This window comes from Chanodichthys erythropterus, chromosome 7 (assembly GCF_024489055.1).
Source record: "Chanodichthys erythropterus isolate Z2021 chromosome 7, ASM2448905v1, whole genome shotgun sequence".
In the NCBI taxonomy this organism is placed as follows: domain Eukaryota; kingdom Metazoa; phylum Chordata; class Actinopteri; order Cypriniformes; family Xenocyprididae; genus Chanodichthys; species Chanodichthys erythropterus.
Window position 1 is genome coordinate 39894690 of NC_090227.1, and position 23072 is coordinate 39917761.

The 23072-nt window shown below is 35.5% G+C and overlaps 1 protein-coding gene across 1 annotated transcript; it reads right to left on the reverse strand.

Annotated features, from left to right (window-relative positions):
* Nucleotides 1-355: 355 nt before the first annotated feature.
* On the reverse strand, nt 356-22330 carry nat10 (N-acetyltransferase 10). The gene is made up of 29 exons (XM_067390543.1): nt 22200-22330; nt 21958-22081; nt 21784-21875; nt 19050-19221; nt 18837-18959; nt 18687-18748; nt 17583-17697; nt 17394-17501; nt 17180-17313; nt 16966-17059; nt 15679-15777; nt 15330-15466; nt 15123-15247; nt 14842-14992; nt 14433-14529; nt 11417-11533; nt 11234-11335; nt 10546-10620; nt 10292-10408; nt 9242-9375; nt 9088-9136; nt 6855-6951; nt 6590-6700; nt 6327-6499; nt 4368-4487; nt 4104-4202; nt 3807-3880; nt 960-1040; nt 356-868 (listed from the first exon to the last, which is right to left on the reverse strand). Exons 2-29 carry the CDS (start codon nt 22069-22071, stop codon nt 757-759), a joined length of 3084 nt encoding a protein of 1027 aa, XP_067246644.1. The 5' UTR covers nt 22072-22081; nt 22200-22330; the 3' UTR covers nt 356-756.
* Nucleotides 22331-23072: the final 742 nt, after the last annotated feature.

Here is a 23072-nt window from a genome sequence, read left to right on the forward strand (position 1 = left end):
GAAAATAAGCCAAGAATCTTTGCTTCTTTGAACACAACAGTCCTTATTTATAGGACATTTTGGTTCGAAGTGGGGTGTAAATTTGTTGAGCAATGCAGGATCACAGTCCACTGAAGTCCAAACAGTCTGAGCACAAAGATCACTGCATTTCAGCCTATTCAACGTGCCAAGCATACTAGTAGTGCACTGTTTAAACTTTGCAGTTCACAGCTTCCAATGGGAAAATGATTCAAGAATGCTTTCTGAAAGTAATATAGAATGTGTGCAGTGGTATTGAATCAAACTGGTTACACATGTGTGGCACTCAAGTACATTAATTGCAGTATTGTGATCCTGAAAACAGAATGAGACCCATTTTGACACAAACATGTTCATGTTGATGTCTCAAATTTAATATTTTTGCTCACCAAGTTTAGCAATCATTGAAATCTTAATGATTTTGAATGCAAGCTATGCACAATATGATTATTATTTATTTTACAGATGACAACTGAAATGTATAGTGTCAGCCTGAAATAACTATGGAAATATTAATGTCTGAAATATGGTAACAAGAAAAAACAACAATGTACAATTTTATTTTGTTGGTTCACTGAAAAAAAAAAAACATGGATGAAAAAAGTATAAAACAAATTTGTATCGACTCTAAAATCCTTTATCCAAACATGTATTCTCATTTGGACTCATGACTTGAATAAACGGCCAGAGAAACCTAAAGGACGACAAATACATTTCAAGTTTTCCTTTTAAAGTCCATTACTTCCATGTTTTCTTTCCAAATTTGCCCCTTTTGTCCTTATTTTTCTTCATCTTCTTGTCTTGCCGTTGTTCCTTCTGGTTCAATCCTTCCAGTTTTCTTTTTTTATCACTGAGGGGGGAAAAAAAAAACAAAGATAAAGAGCAGTTCATGATCCCAGATAAAACCCTCCCTAACCCGAGCTCCATACATCTCTGCTTACCTTTTTATGCTAACTATAGCTGTATGTCCGGCTTTCTTCAAAACTTGGTCCCATTCCTCATCATCTCCTCGGATCATGTACCTTCATAAAATGTCAGAATGGAAAAGAGGGATCAACACAGCTGTATGAGTGGGAAAATCACATAAAAAAAAAAAAAAACAAGATGTAATATAAGTCTCTGGTGTCCCCAGAATGTGTCTGTGAAGTTTCAGCTCAAAATACTCCACAGATCATTTATTATAGCTTGTCAAATTTGCCCCTATTTAGGTGTGAGCAAAAACAGTTTTTGTGTGTGTCCCTTTAAAGGCAAATGAGCTGCTGCTCCCTGCCCTCTTTCCAGAAGAGGGCGGAGCTTTAACAGCTCATGCTTCAGTTGCTCAACAACAACAAAGCCGGAGAATCTCACGCAGCCAAAATGAGGATAACATAACAGGAGGTGTGCACTGAGGCTCCGCCTTTATTCACGTGGAACTGTTCCCTGACTCATTTCGTCTGTAGAGTTCATTAAGGCGAGAGCTCTGCAGGGTGAAAACATGAACACACTGAAGAGCCGCTTTATATACAAAATGAAGTTGTGTTTCTGATGAAATGAGGCTCGGACACTGCTTTTCATGTTTGATACTGTAAAGCTGCTTGCTTTTAAAGGTGCCATCGAATGAAAAATTGAATTTGTCTCGGCATAGTTAAATAACGAGTTCAGTTCATGGAAATGACAGTGCGTCTCAAACTCCATTGTTTCCTCCTTTTAAACAAATGAGATTTATATAAGACCTCCGAAGAACAGGCGAATTTCAACATAACACAGAATGTTATGTAACAGTCGGGATCATTAATATGTACGCCCCCAATATTTGCATATGCCAGCCCATGTTCAAGGCATTAGACAAGGGCAGCCAGTATTAACGTCTGGATCTGTGCACAGCTGAATCATCAGACTAGGTAAGCAAGCAAGAACAATAGTGAAAAATGGCAGATGGAGCAAAAAAATCTGACATGATCCATGATATCATGATATTTTTAGTGATATTTATGAATTGTCTTTCTAAATGTTTCGTTAGCATGTTGCTAATGTACTGTTAAATGTAGTTAAAGTTACCATCGTTTATTACTGTATTCACGGAGACAAGAGCCGTCGCTATTTTCATTTTTAAACACTTGCAGTCTGTATAATTCATAAACACAACTTCATTCTTTATAAATCTCTCCAACAGTGTGTAATGTTAGCTTTAGCCACGGAGCATAACCTCAAACTCATTCAGAATCAAATGTAAATATCTAAATAAATACCATACTCACATAATCCGATGTATGCATGCAGCATGAATGACGAACACTTTGTAAAGATCCATTTTGAGGGTTATTTTAGCTGTGTGAACTTCGTTTATGTTGTTTAGGCAGTCGAGAGCTCGGGGGGGCGGGGGAGCGGGAGATTTAAAGGGGACGCGTGCAGAATCGGTGCATATATAATTATGGCTCAAAATAGGCAGTAAAAAAAAATTAATAAAAAAAAATCTATGGGGTATTTTGAGCTGAAACTTAGACACGTTCAGGGGACACTTTAGACTTATATTACATCTTGTTAAAACTGGTTCTAGGGCACCTTTAAGCAATCTATTGAATAAAGTGCTGTATAAATATGTGACGTGACTGGAGTGCATTTGCAGAGCTCGTGCTAACATACCCATGTTGTTATGATCAGATACATTTCTTATGCTTTCTATAAAAATGCTTGCTATTTTCTCATTTTTGTAGTTTATTTTATTACTGAGAAGAAAGTGTACAACACATATTTACATATTCATCTAACCGTCGCTCTCAGCAGTGTGGGCAGCGTCAGATATTCGATTAAAGTATAAATTGCAGCTCACGCATTTCAGACTTCGTTTTACTCCTAAACAAAGAACTAAAAAGAACATCGTTTAAAGTATATCGGGGCCTTAAGTGATGTCACTAATCCAGGAAGAAGCTCATTGTAGTCCCTACCAGCCGTTTGTTGTAGTCCTTAAACAGAAATCTTAAAAAAAAAAAAAAAAAATGTATCTCCCTTTGCATTGAATTTGCATTGTAACTTTGCAGATGTTGTTTATGCTCAAACACCAACATTACACACTAACTAAAGTTAAAAAAGTGAAATCATAATCAAGGACCCCTTTAAGCGGGACTCAAAGGGAAAAAAAAATTAAACAGAGTTCCTAAACATTTTCCATTTCAAAATTTCCACATCTTTCCAGACTCAAATTCCCAAACCTCTCTGTAGATTTTATCAGATCATATTTAACATAAATGCTTCATACAGCATTATTTTCATTGGCTTTTTCGAAGTGATAACATGATGAGAAGAACCTAAAATGCTTTATATTTTATAAGCTGCATATTTTCACCTCTGACACATGCGGTTTGATGTTGCACGATCAGCAAAGAGCAAAGTACAGTCTGATTTAGATAATCTTTTCTCCTTTATTTGTTGCTGGTTGCACATTAATTTAGTGGAGTTCAAAAGAGACTAGCTTATGGTAAAAACAAACAAACAGTTTTGCATAATGAAAATACATGCCTTGAATTAATTCAGTCATGTTTGACTAAAACTTAACTTGTTTTTACTTTTCGTGTATCACTAAATGTGTAATCACTGTATGATACATTTATTTTTAGAAATTCTTAATTTTATAATTAAGAAAGCTGAAATGGGGCAATAGTCTGGAAACATTTTTTCAATACTTATCCAGACTTGGAAATGACAAATGAAATTTCATACATTTCCACACTGTTCCAAACTGTGTAAGAACCCTCAATAAAACAAAAGACTTCTTTAAATAAAAACAGTTTGGATGCATTGGGAATACTCACTCTGAAAGATTCATGTCTTTAATCTTCTCCATTTCCTGTTTGTGTTTCTCCTGGAACTCTTTGGCTGCATCATCCTAATGGACAAAATAATATTTTAATATGGTAACTTGTTACAAAAATGTTCTATTTCAAATAAAATGCTGTTCTTTTGAATTTCATTAAAGAATCCCAAGCACTGTTTTCAGCATAGAAAATAATACAAAATGTTTCTTGAGAAGCAAATCAGCATATTAGAATGATTTCTGAAGGATCATGTGACACTGAAGACTGGAGTAATAATAATCTAGAGTCTCATACCAGATCTTCAGTAAGTGTCTGCGCAGTTGGTTCCATGCTTATGTCTTTAGTGGCCACCATCTCAGCTTCAACTGCTTTCTCCTGAAGAGTGTTGAAGAACTGCAGAAAAGATGGAATCGAACAATAACTACACACTGAAACATTACAGAAGAGCAGATCCATGCAGTGTATTCCTCACTCTGAAGCTTCGGTTCTAATCCTTCTATGCTGCTTTAATCAGTGCATGTATGAGAGACGAGGAGAGAGGGGCTTGTTTCGTCTCACCTGCACTACTTTACGGATGACGCGATTGAACAGGCCCATAAGCTGAGAAGCGGGCAGATCAATCGCCTTCTCCAGCTCATCTACACTCTTGTGTTGAAGCCCAATTCCCAACAGCAGAGCCTGAAGAAAGAATCGATTATGTAGTACACACAAACCTGAACACACACCAGAGATGGAAATTCAGCCTCAAATCTAAAACTCAAACTAAATTAAAAAAAAAAAAACTTAAATTTTAATTTACATATACAGTAGTGGCCAAAAGTACAAAGCCACTAAGGGGACATTGTGATGGAAAAATGAGATTTAAGGAAAAAAATATTTCAATGCTTTTGCATTCGTTCACAAAACCCTTGCATTCCCGAGAAACTGCATTCACTCGCAAAAGTTTCTTAGGGTAAATGCAAATATTTTCAGTGTGAATGCGAAGTGTTTCGGGGGAAAGCAAAACATTTTGTGAGCAAACGCAACGTTTCTCGAAGGAACGCAAAACATGTTTTGCGAGCGAATGCATAGTGTCTCAGGGAAACAAACATTTTACGAGGAAACGCAAAGTTTCTTATGAAGCATTTTCAAGAAAATGCAAAACCATTGAAGATTTTTTCTTCTTGTCCCTATAGGGGCTCCGTACAAAAGTGATGTCTGGAAGGGGTATTTGTCTGGAACTGATATTTTATCAGTTATTAATATTTTGTTGTTTCTTTCTTGTTTTTGCATGTTAATATTTTTTTTGTATGACAGCCTGGCCAAAAATTGTCTGCATAATTTGACGTTTCATTGCGTTATCACAAATACAAAGCAGATGACTCTAGGGGTGTGATGAGACAGGTATCTCACGAGACGAGACTCGAGATTGAGTTCACAAGAACGAGACGAGACAAGATTTTTTACACACTATTTTTAAGAAATCCTCAATGGAGAAATACATGACTAGAAAAAATATTCTGCAGGTGTATTTGAAATTTTTAACTAGTCATCTTGTAATGAAAGCCATTTCAGTTCTTTTTTCTGGGTATGAATTATCATATGCACTAAAACACAATACCTAAGCACTGTAAAAGGTTTTCCCACTAACTCGACTGACTTCTCTTCTGTATGATTTCAGTCTCTTCAGATCTTACTGTACATGATTTATGAGCTTCTACAACTTTTTACCTCCTAATTGAACTCCTTTCCACAAATTGATCATAGAAATAAAAAACATTATAAATAAAAATGGTAACACTTTACAATAAGGTCTCATTTATTAACATTAACATATCAACTAACAATGAGCAATATATTTGCTACAGTATTTATTCATCTTTATGTTAGTTAATAAAAATAGTCATTCATTGTTAGTTGATGATAGTTCACAGTGCATTAACTAATGTTAACAAATGAAACCTTACCGTTTGTGCTTAATGAGATTAAGAGAAACTGTTATTCATTTTTTATGGTAACACTTTACAATAAGTGCAAATAAGCCCAGCCTAACATAGCTTCCATATTGAGAGATATTTGTATTAATCAGGGTGCCGCTTTCAAAATGCGGGGTATTGAAATCTCGTTTGAATGCGCCCTCACGTTTACTTTCACTTTCATGATCGCGTGTAACTCTGTAAATATGGAGCGGCGGCGACCGTTATCCAACTGAATTAAATGTTTTTTATTTAAATACAAAGCAAAATGACAGTGGAGGCGTAATGTAAACGTAGCGGTGGCATATTCTTTCCTAATCATCCTAACCACTCTGTCATGGCAACATCACAAGACTACTTTTTGCCTCGACGAGAAATCTCGGCACATTTTAGTCTCGCGTGACAAGATCTCGTCACACCCCAAACAGACTCCCAGCACAACTACACAATATGCTTGCAAAATCTTTATATTTTTTAATAATATCCTAATAAGGGGCAGATGTCAATTACATATGTAAATAAAGACAATTCTTAAACTTAAAAGCACACATAGCTGACTTACAGACTGTGCAGCAGAAAGCCCGATGTTTCCTAACTGTTTGAGGAAATACATGCGTGCAACAACAGGGATCATGTCCATGATGAGGTGATAGTCCACCATGTTGCTTGAATACATCTCCAAACGCTTCAGGTCATATGGAGTGAATGTGGCAGCGAGCTCAGCACTGGTGAGAACTGAAAAGATACCAATACATGAAAGGTTATCTTTTACAAACACACGCGTACAGCATTTAGTCTAATGAGGTGACAGATGTGGGTCTGTACCTGCTGGGGTGTCGTCCTTAGCGCTCTTGTTCTGCAGTATGTTGAGGGCCAGAGTTGGGTTAAATTTGCTAAACTGGAAGGACAGCAGGGAGAGGAACCGCCGCCGGAAATCTGTCCAACACAAGAAACATTAGTCTTTGAAATCAGAAATGGATAGATGAGTGAGCATTATATGTATTAATACAAAGCTCTCAGGATTAATTGATTCTGATTGATCAAATGCAGCATTCACACTGGATTATTCTGAGAGATTGTAAATTCTCACCCTTCCAAAAAGCAGAGAGCCACTGGTCCTGCTCTGTTGACTCCTCAACATTGAGCTCCTTCAGCATAATGCAGGAGTGCTCTCCCGTCAGGTCATTCTACAGGCCACAACATAATACATACAACTTACTACAAAGTTACAAAAAGACAAACAGTCCTGACCGTAGTGTTGTCAAAAGTACTGACTTCAGTAATGAAATTTTAAAAATTTAACAATACAAGCACTTCCTCTAGCATTTTGGATTCTTAAACACCTCTGATTGGCCATTGTGTTCATGTACTCAACAGATACGTCTGTGATTGGCTGCAATGATCAATGCTTCAAAAACATGTTGTAAATAGACATGTGATGCTCTTCACCGAACATTTACACAGATACACAGGGTAGTGTTCGAAAGCAGGCGTCTTATCAGCGGATATATTATAGACTAGGGCTGGGATAATAAATAAATCGTTGAATCGCGAATCGAGAAATGATTCTGGATTGATTCTGAGATTTTCCAAATGCATCACAATTCTCTCTTGAATCGATTCTGAGCTTAGTTTTTGACAGCAGATGGCACTGCGTGCTTTACAAACAGCCGTACTCTGCTTGCTTCCAATTCCTTTCAACACTTGAACTTTCAATAAAATAATCATTCATAAAATTTGAAAAGGTTGAAGCGAATTACAAGGGTGTTTGCAGTGGGCTGTGTACATTAATCTCGCGTCATCAAAGCATTCTGGGTTGCAAGTACATTCTCAGCCGAATGCACGAGTGCTCTTATTCATGAGCATTTGAGTGTGCGGTTAAAAACTAGCCTAGAGCGCCATCTGCTGTTAAAAACTAAGCTCAGAATTGATTCGAGAGAGAATCGTGCTGCATTCGAAAAATCTCAGAAGTGATTTACGATTCGAGATGAATCAATTTATTGTCCCAGCCCTATTATAATGCCTTCTTTCAAACTTCCCCGTGTGTATCTGTGTAAGTGCTCGGTGAAGAGTGTCATGTATGTCTGAGCATGTGAACACAATGGCCAATCAGAGGTGTTTTAAAGGTGCCCTAGATTGTTTTTTTACAAGATGTAATAAAAGTCCTAGGTGTCCCCTGAATGTGTCTGTGAAGTTTCAGCTCAAAATACCCCATAGATTTTTTTAAATACATTTTTTTAGCCGCCAATTTTGGGGCATCATTAACTATGCACTGATTTTTTCAGCACGGCCCCTTTAAGAGATGCGTTCCCTCTGTCCCACCAGCTCTCGACTATATACATCGCATTTACAAAGTTCACACAGCTAATATAACCCTCAAATGGATCTTTACAAGATGTTCGTCATGCATGCTGTATGCATGCTTCAAATTATGTGAGTAAAGTGTTCATTTAGATGGTTACGTTTGATTTTGTGTGAGTTTGAGGCTATGCTCTGTGGCTAACGGCTAATTCTACACTGTTGGAGAGATTTATAAAGAATGAAGTTGTGTTTATGAATTATACAGACTGCAAGTGTTTAAAAATGAAAATAGCAACGACTCTCGTCTCCGTGAATACAGTAAGAAACGATGGTAACTTCAACCACATTTAACAGTAAATTAACAACATGCTAATGAAACATTTAGAAAGACAATTTACAAATATCACTAAAAATATCATGATATCATGGATTATGTCAGTTATTATCGCTCCATCTGCCATTTTTCGCTGTTGTTCTTGCTTGCTTACCTAGTCTGTGCACAGATCCAGCCGTTAATACTGCCTTTCCTTGTCTAATGCGTCGAATGGGCTGGCATTATGCAAATATTGGGGTCATACATATTAATGATCCCGACTGTTACGTAACAGTCGGTGTTATGTTGAGATCCGAGTGTTTTCCGGAAGTCTTTTAAACAAATGAGATTTATATAAGAAGGAGGAAACAATGGAGTTTGAGACTCACTGTATGTCATTGCCATGTACTGAACTCTTGTTATTCAACTATGCCAATATAAATTAAATTTTTCATTCGAGGGCACCTTTAAGAATCCAAATTGGGGCAGTCGTGGCCTTATGGTTAAAGAGTTGGACTTATAACCCAAAGATTAGCACAAATTCAGAGTATGGGACACCATACTTGGCTACGTCACATCACTTTCACTTTTTTTTTTTTAAATGCTAGGGGGAACATTTTTTAAATTTCAGTACCGACTTGGTACCAAAGTCTGTATTTTTAACAACACTACCTGGCAACACTGGGGGGAAAAAATGCGGCATACTTACCGGAGTCTGTCTTAAATAAACAGGAACAAATCCAGCCTTTTTCCAGAATCTGAATAGGAAAGAAAGCAGAGACAGTAAGGAGTGAAGAACATGTTTTGTAATAGTACTGCAATGCAAATAATACTGCAACATCTGCTTGCATGAAGCATCTTACTTGAGTAGTTGAGGAGTGAGACCGTAAGACACTCCCAGGTAGTCCAGCCTCTCGGCTCTCCTCTCATTCAGCTTCAACAGCAGCGGTGGCAGGTCTTTCCTGGGAGACACCACCTCTTCTAGAAGACTGACAGCCTGAACATGGACATGAATGAAAAATATATACTCCTTTCAGAATCCATACTTACATTAGGTAATATGTTATTTTAAGGTGATGTAATTACACGTTACTACATGTACAAGTAACCAATCCTAAATCAAACCGTAACCATAACTTTAAAGTAAGCACATGTAGTTAATTATTATTACTCAGTACTTGAGTACGAATAATTATCACAGTTTTTTGCCCAGATAATAAGCTACTTTATCAGTGAAGTGGCATTTATAACCACTGAATTGCATAAAAGAAATCTTGAATTATAAATCTTAATGTACACATCACTGCCACAGAGGACTATAGTCCTGATTTTGCACAAAAATGTAAAACCAATCACTGATATAGTAGCATATCAATTTTAAGCAATTCTGCACAGAATAAATCAGCGCTGAGTGATAAACTCTAAGAATAAATAAAGAAGAAAATTAATTCTTCAGCTAGGACACAAAAAATTATCTAAAGTGAGAGTAAAGAAATGTATGTTATAAAAAAATTCTATTTTCTATCTTTTAAAATCAGTGAATCCTGAAAAATAATTTAACCGTTTCCACAAAAATAACTGTTTTCAACATTTATAAGTTTCTTGAGCATCAAATCAGAATTTGATTTCAGATCACCGGAATAAATTACTTTTAAAAGGCACAATATGTACATTTTCAGCACTAGAGGCCGCTTAATGTTTCAAAACGTTTAATGTAAGAGCTAAAATACAGAACAAATCTTGTTAAATATGATCAAGTGATTATCACTATATGAACATAAGAAACAATTATTTAATTTAATATTTTCTACCTACATGGATTGATATAATACAGCCATGTTTACCTACAGAAATATGCCACACACACACACTTCCATGAACATTTCTGTGTGATGGTGCAAAAAGAGCATTACCTCACTGCTCACAGACGTGATTGCGCCGGTCGATGTCTGTTCTTGCTCATCCAAGAGAGGAAACTGGCCCTCATAATATTGCTGCAGCAGTTGCAAAGCACGGCTGCCATAACCCATCTACAGAGTGGCACAATGAGTCACACATGGGTAATGACATAACTGGGCAAACAAGGCAATAATGAAGCAACTTCTATATGTGAGCTGTTCAATTAATATAACTGAGGCTGTATATAAACAGAGGAAGAGTCATTTACCCCCTGATAATCAGGGTTCACGGCAATACGGACGATCCTGCCACCAGAGAGACCTCCGAATTCAGAGTCTTGAAACTAAATGCAAAAACACAAGAGCATCAGAATCATTTCAGAGTCACTCACTGAAACATTTATTCGACAGTATGGCATAAATAATCTGTGTACACTAACTATTTTATCAAAAAATATGGGGTCAGTAAGATTTTTTAATGTTTTTAAAGAAGTCTCTTATTCACATCAAGGCTGCATTTATTTGATCAAAATACAGTAAACACAGTAAATTCTGAAATATTTTTTACAATTTGAATAATTGTTTTCTATATAAATATCTTTTGAAATGTAATTTATTCCTGTGAATTTTCAGCATCGTTACTCCAGTCTTCAGTGTCACATGATCCTTCAGAAATCATTCTAATATGATGTTTTTTTGCTCAAGAAACATTTATTATTATTATCAATGAATTGAAACAAGGTGTGCTACTTGATATTTTTATGGAAACCATACTTGTTTTGCATTTATTTGAAAAAGAATTAGTTTGTAACATAATAAATGTCTTTACTGTCACTTTTGATCAATTCAATACATCCTTACTGAATAAGAGTATTAATTTCTTTAATATATATTTATCTTAATGACCCCAAACTTGTGAACTGTAGCGTAGCTTCATTTTAAATTTGGATACGTAACCTGTTCCGAAACAGTCCAGGGAATGAGATCTCCTGAAGCTTTCTTCCCTCTGGACAAGCTGGTGAGGATGGATTGGCGTGAGATCTCTCCCTCTAGACACACCTGAAATTACACAGTTCATTGACTAACAACATACTTTAACACAGATTTAACACTATTGGAATTACATAGCTTTGGCCATACTTGCACAACTGCTAAGACCTCTGGGAGTGAATTCTGTGTGGGTAGAACAGGGGGAAGCAGGCAAAAGAGATGGTGAGCAGGAGCATCCGAGAGCATCTGAAGGTCATTGGGTGAATTCTGAGGAGGGAGAGGAGAATGAAATTGGGTTTAGAGTTTGTGACATTATGTAATGCGCTAATACAGCGGTTCTCAACGAAGGCCCTGGGGTCCCCCAAGATGACTATAATAAGCATTAAAGGGGTCATGACATGAAAATCAAATAGGCATTGATTTTTTTACATATAAGAGGTCTTTGTACCATTAAAACATCCTGCAAGTTTCATAGCTTAAAACGTCATCCTCATTATAAAAAGCTGTTCTGTAATCAAGCTCCAAAAACGGCTTATTTTGATATTGTGGGATCTGTGACGTCACACAAGCAAATACATTTGCATATGACCGCCCCCAGAGCAAGACACTGACGAATAGTTATACATTGCACTATATTTTTTATATTATATTATATTATATTATGTATATATATGTATATATATATATATATATATATATATATATAATGGGTTTTTTTGTGCAAAAAACTTTAATAAAACAATATAAGTAAACCTCAAGGAACATTTAAATAATGGGGGAAAAAAAATCCATGTCATGACCCCTTTAATAAATTATTCATTTATTTTATTAAAGGGATAGTTCACCCAAAAATGAAAATTTGATGTTTATCTGCTTACCCCCAGTGCATCCAAGATGTAGGTGACATTTTTTCTTCAGTCGATCACAAATGATGATTTTTAACTGCAACCGCTGTCCTCTGTCATTCAAATAATAGCAGTGATTGGGAACTTCATCTATAAGAGTGAATAAACCTTGCTTAGACAAATCCAAATGAAACCCTGCGGCTCGTGACGACACATTTATGTCCTAAGACACGAAACGATCGGTTTGTGTGAGAAACCGAACAGTATTTATATCATTTTTTACCTCTAATGAACCACTATGTCCAACTTCGTTCAGCTTCCAGTTAGTGAGGTCTAATCGCGCTCTGACAACGGAAGTGATGTCTCGCTCTCATTGAAGTATATGGGCGAGACATCACTTCCGTCTTCAGAACGCGTTTTTTGACCTCACTAGCAGGAAGCTGAACGAAGTTGGACATAGTGGTGTATTAGAGGTAAAAAATGATATAAATAATGTTTGGTTTCTCTCACAAACTGATTGTTTCGTGTCTTAGGACATTAATGTGTCGTCACGAGCCGCAGGGTTTAATTTGGATTTGTCTAAGCAAGGTTTATTCACTCTTATAGATGAAGTTCCCATCTACTGCTATTATTTGAATGACAGAGGGCAGCGGTTGCAGTTAAAAATCATAATTTGTGATCGACTGAAGAAAAAATGTCACCTACATCTTGGATGCACTGGGGGTAAGCAGATAAACATCAAATTTTCATTTTTGGGTGAACTATCCCTTTAATAATAAATTGTTAGTATCCAATTACAGGGTTCCCTCTGTTTTTCTGCGATCATTTTCCAGGACATTTTCAATTTTACAACAATGGGAATAAAAGACTGGGATTACGCCCTAAAGTAATATATTGCTCTCTAAGACTTTAAAAGGTTTATTGCCATGACTTAACCAAAAAATGAGTTTTTAATATGAGCTCTTAGTCATACATTATGACTATGTAAGATTTTTTCCACAAAAAAAAAAAAGGGTAATTGCAACTTTTTATCTCGCTATTCTGACTTTTTTTCTCACAATTGCAAGTTTATATCTCACAATTTAAAAAAAAGAAGAATCGCAAGATATAAACTGTCAAATGCCAGAAAAAAGTAATAATTACGAGAAAAAAGGTCAGAATAGCATGATTTAAACTCGCAGTTCTTACTTTTTTCCTCGCAATTGCGACCTTATATGACAATTATGGAAACTCGCAATTGTAAGAAAAATATTTAGAGTTGCGAAATAAAAAGTTGCAATTAAGCTATGTCTTTTCTTCTCCACCTGTTGTTGTCTGACCCTGCTGACCCAATAAGCATTTTGCTGTCCAATGTTCATGCCTTAACTGCAATTTCTAGTATTGCATTAGTATTGCATCCTTCTCGTGGGAATTTGATCATTTTTGACATTTCAGTCTGAGATAAATCTCTTTTTGGCTCATTTTATCTGTAAAAGAAAACAAGCCTTCATAAACTAACCTCATGACTAAATACAAAATTAATAGTAGTTATTAAGACTGATTCTTTGGGAATTAGTAAAATGTGCTTGGGAAAAATATGATCAGAAAATCAACTTGCATAATTAAGCAAAAGATTATGCATTTAAGCAGTTAATAACATACTGTAACAATATAATAACTGCTGCAAGTGGCAACACAAGACTAAACATCATCATTGAAAAAAATACTACTCTCACATGTCAAAACGCAACATTCCTGACCATCGCACTTTCTGCAACTAATGGTGATTGTTTTAGGTCAGTAATAAACTGGTCTCGACTAAAGAAAAACCCAAGAACTTTTAAAAAAAATATTTTCCAGAACAACTACAAGATTTTCAAGGACATTTTACATTTTCTCTAAATTTCCTTGTGTTTTCCAGGAATGGAAAATTTGTCATCAATTTTCCAGGTTTTCAAGGTTTTCCAGGACGAGTGGGAACCCTGAATTACTAGTATTTAGTTTAATTATGAAATGCTTAAAACTTAAAAAAAAAAAAAATAATAATAAATAATTGTAAACTGAAATATACTTCTTATAATGTTATAATATAATCAAATACTAAATAATAAAACAAAAATAATTATTTAAATATTAAAAATATGCCCCTCAATAATGGTTTGTTTTTAACCAAAGAACAAAATAACAAAATCAGTACTCCCAGGTAAAAATAGTTTGGAAACAAACAGGTTTGTCATAAATATGACAGAAATACCAGAAACAGCCTTCAAATATTGAGTTGGACAACCAAAGGCTTTGAGTCAAAAAGATTGAGAACCACTGCTCTAATAACCAAGATTTACCTTGTAATGTGATGCTACGTAAAGTGCCATAAGACGCTGGAGGAAAGTCTCCGAAGCTTTGTGATAACAAAACAACGTGTCTCGATTTACATAATAACTGGAGTATGGGGTTAAAGAAATCTAATGCTTAGGTAGATGGGTGAATCTAGAGTAAATCTAAAGTAGTCGAGAGATGTTTACACACAGTTTTCTGTTATTTTGAGAAATTAGGCATGTTTTTACAGGGCTGGTGGTGTTGACAGTAAATAAAATCATGTGAAAGACAGACACGCAGCCCACATAAGAAAAAAAATGACAAAATTCTGAAAAAAGTCAAAGATAAAAAAAAAAAATCGTCAAAATTAAGAGATAAAATATCAAAAATTATGAAAAAAAAAAAAAAAAAAAAAAATCGACTTTTAGAGGATACAGGTCGCACGTCTGGGGTAAAGGGCAGCCGGAAATGATGCGTGGCACACTCAGACAGTCCAAGCACAGCAGTTCATTCAACCATTTCTCCACATGATCCCCCTGACCATAGCGGATAGACTCGTGGAGGGTCACCTCATGAAGGCTTCGTGCTGCAGAGCGCATTTACACATTAAACACAGATCATCAGTCAGGAACATGTTTGAATTCTGGTTATCTTGGGGCAAGTGAAGAGAGGGGCAGGTGCCATTATTTTTTAAAAAGCAAAAGGATAGAGGATACCTGCTGCCAGTCTGGCTGTGCTGGTGTTTCTGTTCTCAGCCGAGAGGTTCTGCTGGCTGTCTGCGCTCTGCTGCCTCAACTGCTGAATCAGCTTAAGAGACAGAGAGCGGCCGGTGCCCTCATAGCTGCATGGTGACACGAGGGTTAATGCATTGCTATTATACCACTGTAAAAAGATCAAAATGTAACAGCTCTTCAAATACAGACCCATTGATCGTAGATGCCATAAACACAAGGTAAGGCCCCAGTAGTTTCTTCACTAAAGGCAGAGGGATGGCAGCAGCCTCGTCGATGACTAGCAGCTCTGCCTGGCCTAACTTCACCGCATCAGCAGGATGAATGTACTGCAGATCAAAAGAGTTAAGGAAAATTAAGGATGATTATTATGTTTGTAGTGAATGATGCAGAATGCACCATATGAACATGTTTCTAAACTTCCAAAATATAGTGGAATAAATTAACTCTGAGACAGCATCTAAGATTCCACGATTCAACAAATATTTGCATGGAAAATGAAAATAATGGAAAAGAAATGCAGAGATGGAAGTCTGTATACCTGAATGGTTTGTCGATGTTCTTTGAAGATGTTCACACGAACCACAGCTTTATTAAACTCTGGGTTCAAAGACTGGATTATTTCATAGTCCAGATGTTCCTACAATTAAAAAAATAAATCTGGTTTGAAGTAGTTCCCTCAGATGTATGCATAAATATCTGATTTATATTCTCCTACTAGTAGATAACATATTTACCTATAAAAATATTTTAGCAAATATTAAAGAAATGAGCAGTGTTTAAATCATTTAACTGACATGGGTTATCATAGTTAGCTAAAACTAAAACTATTTTTAAAAATCTTTTGTTAATTGAAAAAATTAAATTAAACATTAACTGAAATATATAATAATTATATTTTTATTTATAAAAATTAAAATATAAAAACCAAGGCAACATTTCTTATTTACATTTATTTTACTAGAACAACTAAAACTGAAATAAAAAAAGAATAAAATCTATATAGACAACAACTATTAAAACGTCTCAGCCATTGAATAAAAAAAATAAAGGTAACTGCGACTTTTTCATTTCACAATTCTGACTATTTTTCTCAGAATCGCGAGAAATAAACTCACAATTGTGTGATATTAAGTCAGAATAGTGTGATATTAAGTCAGAATAGTGAGATATAAAGTCAGAATTGCTTGATTTAAATCTCACAATTGCAAGAAAAAAATCAGAAAAGTCAGAACTGGGTGATTCAAACTCGCAATTCCCAGAAAATTGATAGATAAAAAGTCACAATAACCTTAGTGGCGGAAACAAGCTTCCATACAAAAACACACAAACTAATTTTAACAAAATCACTAAAACTTTATCTATTAAAATGAAAACAGAAAATATACAATAAAAACTTTTAAAAATATATTAATAATGACACTGAAATACGGAAGAGGATTAGGGCCAAGCAATACTAAAAAAATAAAACCATCTCGAGATTAAAGTTGTTAAATTTCGAGAAAAAAAGTCAAGATAAAATGTTAAATTATGAGAATAAATTAAATTACGAGAAAAATTCGTTAGATTACTAGAACAAATTTGTTCTCATAATTTAACGTCTTTTTTCTCGTAATTTAACGAGTTTTTTCTCGTAATTTAACGAGTTTATTCTCGTAATTTAATTGTATTATAAGAATTGCATAGATTGCTTAGAATTGCATACTGTAAATAACATTAACAATAACAAGTGCTATTTACAGTAATACACTATTTTAATGTAGTCTGGGTCTGCCTGTGATTAGATCATATCTAATGATGTTCATTGATGATGTTCATTGATGATTACCTGATACTGGAGGGCATCAAAACCTTTAAATACGAACTCAAACAGCGTGTGCAGATTGTCTGGGCTGGGCGATGTGACAAAAATATTTGAATAGCTGAGAAGAGAAACACAACACAAAGGCATTAAGTTATATATATATATGCATAAAATCCAATCAGGAGGCAAACGTAACAAGAAAACAAGAGCTTATTCATAATAACACTGTACTACATACCCAAATGCAACAGCTCCAGCTATAGCCAATCCCAGAGCAGCAGATTTACCTCGACCACGGGCAGCCGTAAGAGCCACAGTGCTCCTCAAGGTCTTCTCTGAAATAGCCTCAATAAACTTCAGCACTGCTTTGGCCTGAAGACATAAACACAGGCTAAATAAACACTAGTTGGGCCACAGGAAACAATCAGCATCAAGAGTTATTTTGATTATACCTGGTCCATAGTTTTACAGCCGTCCACTAGAACGCCAACTGGCTGTGTGTCCTGTAAAGACTCCTTCAGGTCCTTCAGCTCTTGTTCCCGTGGAGACAGTCCATCATCCTGTTGGCAACAACAAAGATTATGGAATTCATATAAAGTACTGAGGAAACAGAACACTGTGCAGTTATGAACAAGGCTTGCCTGTGTTTTTGGAGGGACAGGTTTGATGTTGGCAACGTGACTGGAGATTGGCAGAATGTTGAGTTGGTCATCAATCACAACACATGTCTTACAGGAGGCAAGAGACAGGATGAATCTGGGAAAAATATAACAAGCATAACTTTGAGTTTTTTTCTTTCTTACAGGATAATACAAGTCTGTGTTTTTTTCCCTCAGAATTGGACATTATTTATATTTATATATATATATATATATATATATTTACACAGTCAAACCAAAATTTATTCGTGTGTTGCAAAGCTGAATTTTCAGCATCATTACTCCAGTCTTCAGTGTAACATGTTCCTTCAGAAATCATTCTAATATGATGATTTGCTGCTCAAGAAACATTTAATGTGTTCAATTGTACAAAATATGTGTACAATATTTTTTTTCAGGATTATTTGATGAATAGAAAGTTCAAAAGAAAAGTGTTTATTTAAAATCTATTCTTTTGTAACATTATAAATGTCTTTACTGCCACTTTTGATTGATTTAATGCATCCTTGCTGAATAAAAGTATTAATTTCTTTAATTTCTTTTCAAAAAAATTAAAATTAAAATTCTTACAGACCCCAAACTTTTGAACGGTAGTGTATAATGCTACAGAAGCTTTGTATTTCAGATAAATGCTGTTCTTTTGAAATTTCTATTCATCAAGGAATCCTGAAAAAAAAAAGTACACAACTGTTTTCAACATTGAAAATAATAAATATTTCTTGAGGAACTAATCATCATATTAGAATGATTTCTGAAGGATCATGTGACACTGAAGACTGGAGTAATGATGCTGAAAATTCAGCTTTGCGATCACAGGAATAAATTACTTTGTCAAATATATTTAAATAGAAAACAGTTATTTTAAATTGTAATAATTTTTCACAATATTACTGTTTTTACTGTATTTTTAATTAAATAAATTAAGCCTTGGTGAGCAGCCTTGGTAAAATCTTACCGATCCCAAACTTTTGAGCGGTATATATATATATATATATATATATATATATATATATATATATATATATATATATATATATATATAAAAAAATGTATGAGGGTTTTGTAATTAAATGTTGAAAGACTGACCTTTCATTGAACCTTCCAACAACATCCTGGTGAGCCTCTGTCCTGTATCGAGAATGAACATCCTGAAAGAAAACTCACATTTTAAAAAACATATTCACTTGCAGATTACCAGCTTCATATTGGCATAGAAGCATTTGACAGGCCATCTACCATTGTCATTGTGTACAGCTGCTTCAGTGACTTCACAGTCCTCAGAAGAATGACCACAATGCCTCCACCTTCCACAGTCTCAACGGTCCGAGCCAAGAGGTTGGGAGTGAGAGCCTCGAAGTCCTGAAACAGAAAGTGAGATGAATTTAACCCTATAAAGCCTACTGGATCACATCCTGAGGTCCTGTCTGAGGTGTGTGTCACTGACATTACCTGCAGAACACACATGCCGTAAGTGTTTCCCAGGATCTTGTGAGTTTCATTGTAGTAGCAGTAACGGATGTTGGTTGCAGCAACGAAGAGCTCAAATGGATCATCCTCCTTTAGGTTCAGCGTGCCTGTTTTGATCTTCTTCTGCAGCTGCCGCATCCTCTTCTTCCGATTGCTGTAAAACGTCAGATTGATTTCTATCAAGTGTTCCTGATAGCACACAATTTTAAAGTCTAGTCTGATGAATAAGGGTCTGGAAATAATAGTTAATATTGTTCGGGGAGCTATTGATCATAAAACATAAGGCATTATTGGAAGATAAAGAGTGACAGTTCAAGTATTAGTTCACTTTCAAATAAAATTTTCCTGATCATTTACTCACCCCCATGTCATCCAAACTATTTATATCTTTCTTTATTCAGGCGAAAAGAAATTATGGTTTTTGATGAAAACATTCCAGTCAAAATTCCGGTCAAGATTAGTTTCAGTGCAGCTTTAAAGAGCTTTAAACAATACCAGATGAGGAATAAGGGTCTTATCTAGCGAAAAGATCGGTCATTTTCTAAAAAAAATAAAAATGTATATGCTTTATAAACACAAATGATGGCCTTGCAAGTGCTTCCACCATTCCGCATTCTTCAAAAAGCCTTCCCTATTCTACTTACGGAACGAACGCGGTGCCAGTTCTGTTTTTTCTGTAAGTAGAATAGTGAAGGTGTAGGACAGGATAGTAACAATTCCGTCATAACCAATTATTACCAGTCATTTTAATTTTTAGATTTTAATGAGAAGACGTTTAATAGTTTCTTTTTTCAACCACATTTTTATTCAAGAGCTTACAGGATAAGCAAATGGGCAATGCATTTATTTATATTATGAAAAGAAAGTTGAACAAAGACCGTGCATCACTTTTTTTTAATCTTGAACAGTTGTTGCGGATCATGAGTGAACGCGATCATCTCTTCCTCTTTACTACTTTACAGAACAAAATAAACATGAATGAACATCAGAAAATATGCTGCAAGATACAGTGGCTTACTGAAATCTGTATCACGTCCAAATCAGTTCAATCAATGTTGGAAGCAATGTCACGCAACATAGAAAAGCCATTAGCTAACCATAAACTGGATAGTCAGCAGGAAAAATAACAAAACAAACCATTTAAAACAAAACAAACTGGATTAGAAACTTAATAAGTATAAGTATAAGTTTATTATTATAAAATGGACTTAAATTGGGTGCTTGCCTGTGTATAATCAAAAGCATTGTTTTCATTTTACTCTGGGGACTGAACTCACGCTCTGCTGCCACACTGGAGCACGCTCACCACCAACTGGACAGGGGTGGGAATTACAGTTACAAGCAACATCAGACTCAGTGTAATCTGTCAAAATGACGGACAGCCTTCGGATTTTTCCGTCACTGCAAAAAAAAATCCATCAATTACGGAAAAATTTTGGGTTAACGCGACCTCTGTGTAGGACACACCGCGTAAGCTTTTTGAAGAATACGGGAAGCGGAATGGTGGAAGCACTTGCAAGGCCATCATTTGTGTGAAAATGACAGATCGTTTCGCTAGATAAGACTTATTCCTCGTCTGGTATCATTTAAAGCCCTTTGAAGCCGCACTGAAACTGTAATTTTGACCTTCAACCATTTGGAGGCCACTGAAGTCCACTATATGGAGAAAAAGGAATGGAAGGAATGTTTTCATCAAAAACCTTAAAAGGGTTAGTTCACCCAAAAATGAAAATAATGTCATTAGTTACTCACCCTCATGTCGTTCCACACCCGTAAGACATTAGTTCATCTTCGGAACACAATTTAAGATATTTTTGATGAAATCCGATGACTCAGTGAGGCCTGCATAAGGAGCAATGACATTTCCTCTCTCAAGATTCATTAATGTACTAAAAACTAATTTAAATCAGTTCATGTGAGTACAGTGGCTCAATATTAATATTATAAAGATACAAGAATATTTTTGGTGCATCAAAAAAAACAAAATAAAGACTTATTTAGTGATGGCCAATTTCAAAACACTGCTTCAGTAAGCTTCAGAACGTTATGAATCTTTTGTGTCGAATCATGATTCAGATCACGTGTGTAAAAACGGCCAAACTGCTGAAATCACGTGACTTTGGCGCTCGGAACCGCTCCGAAGCTTTCTGAAGCAGTGTTTTGAAATCGGCTATCACTAAACAAGTCATTATTTTGGCGCACCAAAAATATTCTCGTCGCTTTATAATATTAATATTGAACCACTGTACTCACATGAACTGATTTAAATATGTTTTTAGTACATTAATGGATCTTAAGAGAGGAAATGTCATTGCTCCCTATGCAGGCCTCACTGAGACATCGGATTTCATCAAAAATATCTTAATTTGAGTTCCGAAGATTAACAAAGGTCTTACGGGTGTGGAAAGACATGAGGGTGAGTAATAACCCTTGAACTAACCCTTTTAATTTCTTTTCGACTGACATGAACATCTTGGATGACATGAGGGTGAATAAATTATCAGGAAATTTTCATTCAGAAGTGAACTAATCCTTTAATATTTATATGCACTTTATGTTAGTATGATATCAAAGATCTCTGATTTACATTACAAGCTATCAGAATGTACTTTTTGCTACATAAATAAGATATTTCTGCTCAGTGAGTGCCTCTGAATAAAACTGAGGTGATTTTGTCCTCCTCAATGAATGTGTTTTGTTTTTTGAGTAATCATACCTGCTAAAGACAAGCTCCTTCTTGTAGCACCATAACACTGATGGCCGGGCCTTGACTGTTGCTTTAGACAGCATGTGGTGGAGAATGACAACCTGGAGGCAAAGTGTACAAATGAGTGAGGTTCTGCAGACGTGTTACATTATTACAGCATTATCAATCACAGTTTTGCCTCACCTGATCTCTGCCACGATCACCAACTATCACGAACATCGACCGGTGATGTTGAGCGACACCGTTTTCTATCTGGACACGAATGCGATTGTCCACCTTCTTCCGAAAAGTCGCCATTGCTTCAAAACTGCACCGAATATAATAAAGTCATTGAGAAATGAAGAAAACAAGAGCAGACATTAAACACATTTTACATAGCGCACAGACACAACTATGAGCATGTTTATTAATATTATAAGACATACCTTAAATGTTGTATCGATTAAGCAAAATACTCTGTTTAAATATTAAATACAACTTTTGGGAAATATAACTACGACTCATTTACAGTACACCATCATGCTCGTAAACTCACGTGGGGAAGCCTCGGCGGAAGGACCCTGGCGTGATGGACCCCAAAACAGACATATAGCTGTTTATGATAGCGCCTGTTCGGAATGACAGAAAACCGCGATGTTTTGTTTATTTTATTTACTAATTAAAGGTCTGTGTTACGTAAAGAGATTGCCATTTTTACCACATCTTACCTCAAAACGTGACAAACTTTTTTAAAAGCAAGTTGCTACACAACTTTGTCAGATTTGTCAAGCGTGTGTCATTCTGGGAGTTGTAGTTCTTCTGTATAAACGGAGTAGTTTCTGGAAACTGCTTTTAAGACGTGATTTTTATATAGTGTGTGCATATTTTGTTACATTTATGTTTTTTGATGTGCTGGATGTATTTATTGCATTCAAAATGTTGTGGATATGTTTCATAAAAAGACAGTCTCTTATTTTCTTTCTTACAGGGATGCAAACAGGTAAGGGGGGGAAAAAAAAAGTTATTTTCTTTACATGCTCATTTGTAGATACTTTAAGGGTTTTTTCCCATTTATTTTTATTACCGTATATACCCTAATTTTCATGAAAAAATTAACTTATTGTTGCAACATTTGGTTAAAATCTCATGTTACAAAAGAAGTGCTAGTGAGGATATTTAAGACAATATTTGCTGATTAGACAGCAAGTTTGCCACATCTCAAACCTCAAATACATAAAATATTACTCATTTTAGACATAATGGGTATGTCTATAAACCTGGTCATAAACCCTACAAAGGAGAAAATCCTGAGTGTTTTC

Coding starts and splice junctions, on each gene's coding strand:
- nat10 (XM_067390543.1), bottom strand. CDS start 22,071: ATGGCGACTTTTCGGAAGAAGGTGGACAATCGCATTCGTGTCCAGATA. Junction 14,530..14,841: donor TTACCCCAGACGTGCGACCT/GTATCCTCTAAA, acceptor CCCATACTCCAG/TTATTATGTAAATCGAGACA. Junction 9,376..10,291: donor TCACGTCTGTGAGCAGTGAG/GTAATGCTCTTT, acceptor GTCCATGTTCAG/GCTGTCAGTCTTCTAGAAGA.